Genomic DNA, 4,622 nt, shown 5'->3' on the forward strand with positions numbered 1-4,622 from the left:
CTGCGAGTGAATGTGCAAATTCAGTAGATAGCGCTCCCGGTACACAAACTGGTGCTGTGGCACTTCACGCTTCTGATACTCGCTTGTCACAGAGAAGAAGAAGAGAGACAGTATTTATGTGCTTGCCAAAATCATTCACACACTTTTTGCTAACTGGCAAGCAGCATTAGCAGCTCATCTTCTTTTTCTACGTACTACTTCTTCGTTGTATCAGTGTGTGCTCGGCAAGTTTTGTGCTTGAGTGCCACCAAGTCCTGTTTTACTGTAACTTCAGCAGCTCCCGGCACGTGAACAAAATCGCTGATATTATTGGTCGACCAGTTTTTAACTCGCCGCGTCAAAATAAAAAAACGAACCAGAGGCCTTTTTTTTTTTCAATTACGCTTTTACGCCTGGGGCCAGTTGCATAAACTTAGCCATTATGTTTAGACTGTGTCTTAGAACTAATTTGACACACTAGCAATTAGTCAAGAGGTAATCGGTCTTACTTTACTGTTTCAAATTAGACCAATCTAACTTTTTATGTAACTGACTTTAAAAAGTTAAGAACAGTCTTGAAGAAAAAAATAGACGACTAACTTTAAAGACTAGTCTAAGCAGTTTATTCAACTGGCCCCTGGAGTTTTGCGCGCCGGTGTTAACACTCACAATGGCGCCCTTTGTTTAGTCACGAGGCGTTAAACGTCAGCAATAAAAGCGCGCGAAAATCGTCCCGGTGTGAAAAGGCCTTTAGGCTGGTTGAAGACCAGACGTGCTGCTGCTTTCTGGATCTTGAGGCACACCAGTAACTAGCTCATAAATGTAACTAGCTTATAATAAAGGCAATAAAGCATGGAGAGACTCTTGAAGCTCAGACTTTAACTTTATTCATGAGGGCAAGCCGAAACAGAGAATTTTTTTTTAATACTAAATAATCTAGCAAAGCGTTCTTTGGTAATCAAGTCAAGTCAACTTTATTTATAAAGCGTTTTTTACAATGCAGATTGTTTCAAAGCAGCTTCACAGGAGAATAATGCAACAGAATTTGATTCGGCCGTACAGCCGCTCCGGAGAAAACGGTGATGTCATCAGTTCATTTCAATTATCATACAGTGACAATGTAGGCAGATCTGTAATTTAGTTTATATAGTTAATTTAGTTTACTTAATTAGATTTATTTGAATATTTAGTTGAAAATTTAGTGTTCCCAACTGAGCAAGCCAAGCCAAAGGCGACAGTGGCAAGGAAACCAAAACCCCATCAGGTGACCTAATGGAGAAAAATAAACCTTGGGAGAAACCAGGCTCAGTTGGGTGCCAGTTCTCCTCTAGCCAATTAACAAACAGCGTATGATTATTATTCTGGCAACTTTACAGGTCAGGGGTCGTATTAGATCGGAATATTCGAAAGATCGGAGTCGTCACACCGGAGACGGGTTTATTGAGGATGACATATCGATTAAACAATTATTAAAAAGGAATCTTTGAAAGATCGAAGTCATTCAGTATGTATTATTCAGGATCACAATAAACTCATTAAGGATCACTTAGAGGAAATATAAATGATAAAACACCACATCAGATGATATTTGACAGTAATAGTGTAAAGACGGATGCAGATGTTGTGGTCAGAACATCATTTGTGAGGAAACAGAATCTCAGAGAGTTTGATCATTGTTCTGTGGTGAAACACGTGTACATCCCCTCCAACATCTCAGATTCCTGTCAGACAAACACAAAGAGTCAAAGGAGAAAAACAACCCTGACATATGAAAATTAATAAATGACAGACATTTGATGCCAATTCAACAAAACGATTGATAATGTACACCTGACCATCATTAGGAAAACAATGAGCAAACTGAGTATTATGGGATATAAATCAGTGAGTAGTATGGGATAAAAAATAAGTGAGTATTATGGGATATGAGTCAGTTAGTATTATGGGATATGAGACAGTAGCCCCTTTTACACATACCGTATTTACTGGTAAACTACCGGTAAATTAGAAATCATGAAAAATAATTTTTTTCAAAAATACCGTTAAATCAGTTCCGGCAATTTACCAGTAAGGGAAGTTATAACATTACCAGAAAATTACTGGTACTCTGTGTTAACGCAGAATGAAAATTAACATTATATTCCGGTTATAACATTATAACATTATATTCACCTATAAAGTCAGAACACGCTGATGTAGGAAGTCTGCTTTGGGCCAGTCATAAAGTTCTTATGGAGAGGATGTGATTACTCTGCGGTGTTTACAGTAAAGGATTTTAATAGTTTTTCTAAATAAATATGCACTAAATGATCATCTTTGACTGTTGCGCCACATCTCACAGCTTTTTCAATGAGTCACGCTCAAGCCTTCTTTTCCATTCATCAGCATTGTGGCTTTGCAGTTGGATACTATTATGCGCATCTCTTTAAGAGAAAAAACGCGGTGTGTTTGATCATCCCCTTATGCCTGTCACTCCAACATCAAAATATTTTGTCAAAAAGTGCATCTTCTCATGCGGGCAAATGAAGACAACGGCACAGCGTGTAAAGATGACTGCCATCACAGAATGTACCAGTATTTTCTTGCTGATGTGTGAACGGTCTTTTACTGGCAAAAAGCCAGATCGCCATTGTTTGTGTGAACAGCATATTTTTATATTTACCGGTAAATATGTAAATAGATGGTAAAACCAAGAATATTTTAACAACATTGCACTTTATCTCTATTCACCATGGATAGAAACCCTGAAAGCTTTCAATGACCATTTTTCTCCAAATAATATAAAAGTTCCAGTTTGTTATAAATTGGTTTTGTTATTTCATGTTTGTGTTTTCCCCCCTCGTGGGGTTTTGTTTTGTACTTTTGCTTGTTTGGTTAATAAATTCCTTTTCCCGCATTTGAGTCCTCACTTCAGTTTTCCTTCCCTGAAAAACTCATCGTAGACAGAGAGATGGATAAAAGAAGGCCTTCTGTAAAAGTTGATCTCTGATCTATAAAGTCCATCATGTTTAGTTGTGATGTTTGTGATGGTCAGAGATTCAGTTTGTTTGTCCAGCTTCAGTCTGTCTCTGAATCTCCCATCAAGAACATCATCATATACAGTGAAGCTGTCGGCCGGTTTATTGATTTCAGCGATTAAAGTGTTATTACATCCAAACCTCCACTGAATCACATCATCCTTCAGTTCATTGAGACGGGGGTTTAGAGGGCGACTGAATCTCCCTCATTCACTGATATTTGAACTGTGTCGCCAAACAGAAACAGAGTTTGAAGTGAAGAGAGACTTTTAAATAACTTTATGATTGTTTATAAAAAGTAAATAATTTGACAATTAAATTTCAAATTAATAATATCATAACACAAAAACAGACAGAAAAGAAGAAAAAGTGTTTGGATTAATACTGTATCTGGTGATTAAAACAAATATTTAACTCACCATTGACAGCAAGAACGAATCTCTTGATCACACTGTTCATCTGTAGTTTATAATCTCCAGCATGTTCAGGTCTGGTGTTTGTGATGGTCAGAGATCCAGTTTGATTGTCCAGCTTCAGTCTGTCTCTGAATCTCCCATCAAGAACATCATCATATACAGTAAAGCTGTCGGCCCGTTTATTGATTTCAGCGATTACAGTGTTTCCAAACCTCCACTGAATCTCATCATCGTCCTTCAGTTCAGTGAGACCAGAGTCTAGAGTGACTGAATCTCCCTCAAACACTGTCATTAACGCTAATCCTGTAACTCCTGAAGAACCTGAAGAACAGAGTTTTTCACAGATTGAAGCTTTAAAATCACTTGATGTTGGTGTTATGAAGCTTCACTAAAATACTTTTATTCATTTAAATGTGAAGCAAATAATATTTTTGCATCAGTACAAAGATAAAATATGCTGAATAAATGGATAAATAGTTAAACAGATTTTTATATAGATCAATAACTATATTAAAAAATAGACCTCAATGGTATCTTGCAGTAAAATCACAGTTCAAATATTTCTATATGAGAACAACAGTGAATGTTAATCTTCTCAAACTCATTTAACCAGTAATTTATCTCATGATACCAGAACAGAAACAACTGAAGCCATGAAAACACATTTAAAACTCACCAGCCAGATGCCGAAAACACAAACAGAGCAAAACTAATTTGAGAAACATTTTCTTCATCGGTTCACTGAAAAGCCCTCGATAGTGACTCTTAAAATTTCTGAGATTGATCTGAAACACGACTGAACTGTGATATTTATCTGGTTGTGTGTGAATCCTCCCCTGACCTCCATCACAGTGTGTCTCAGACGTCCATCCTCTTTTACATCATGAAAATTAACAAGCTTTTGCTGATCTTACATTTTCAAACTCAATACCAGGAACAGGCAAAGTTCAGGCGATCAGCAAAGAGGTTTCAGAAGCAGAACACACACACAGTGAACAAAGTTTAAGTTAAAACCAGTGTAAATAAAGCAGAAATAAACAGGCTTGATTAATGTGTCTCTGTCCACACTAGTTTTTAAATGTTTAAAAACGCTTAAATCATCTTTGCATATGTAAAATGTAATAAAAGCTCACTGATGCTATGTGGGAATCCAAATGCAGCAATAACATTTATTGAAGACAAAAACAGGGAAAATCCAAAAACAAAAGTA

General features: G+C 36.8%; 1 protein-coding gene across 1 annotated transcript; it reads right to left on the reverse strand.

Annotated features, from left to right (window-relative positions):
- Positions 1-845: 845 nt before the first annotated feature.
- Positions 846-4,232, reverse strand: LOC307120263 (uncharacterized protein). Its single transcript, XM_079807196.1, has 3 exons — positions 4,089-4,232; positions 3,416-3,733; positions 846-1,700 (listed from the first exon to the last, which is right to left on the reverse strand). Exons 1-3 carry the CDS (start codon positions 4,144-4,146, stop codon positions 1,693-1,695), a joined length of 384 nt encoding a protein of 127 aa, XP_079663322.1. The 5' UTR covers positions 4,147-4,232; the 3' UTR covers positions 846-1,692.
- Positions 4,233-4,622: the final 390 nt, after the last annotated feature.

The sequence above is a fragment of the Gobio gobio genome (genome assembly GCF_949357685.1).
Source record: "Gobio gobio genome assembly, chromosome: 24".
Classification (NCBI taxonomy): Eukaryota; Metazoa; Chordata; class Actinopteri; order Cypriniformes; family Gobionidae; genus Gobio; species Gobio gobio.

What these genes read in the sequence shown, in the direction of transcription:
- LOC307120263 (XM_079807196.1), bottom strand. Translation starts at nt 4,146, where the DNA reads ATGAAGAAAATGTTTCTCAAATTAGTTTTGCTCTGTTTGTGTTTTCGG. An exon ending in GTGTTTTCGGCATCTGGCTG is followed by an intron (nt 3,734 to 4,088) that starts GTGAGTTTTAAA and finishes TCTGTTCTTCAG; the next exon opens with GTTCTTCAGGAGTTACAGGA.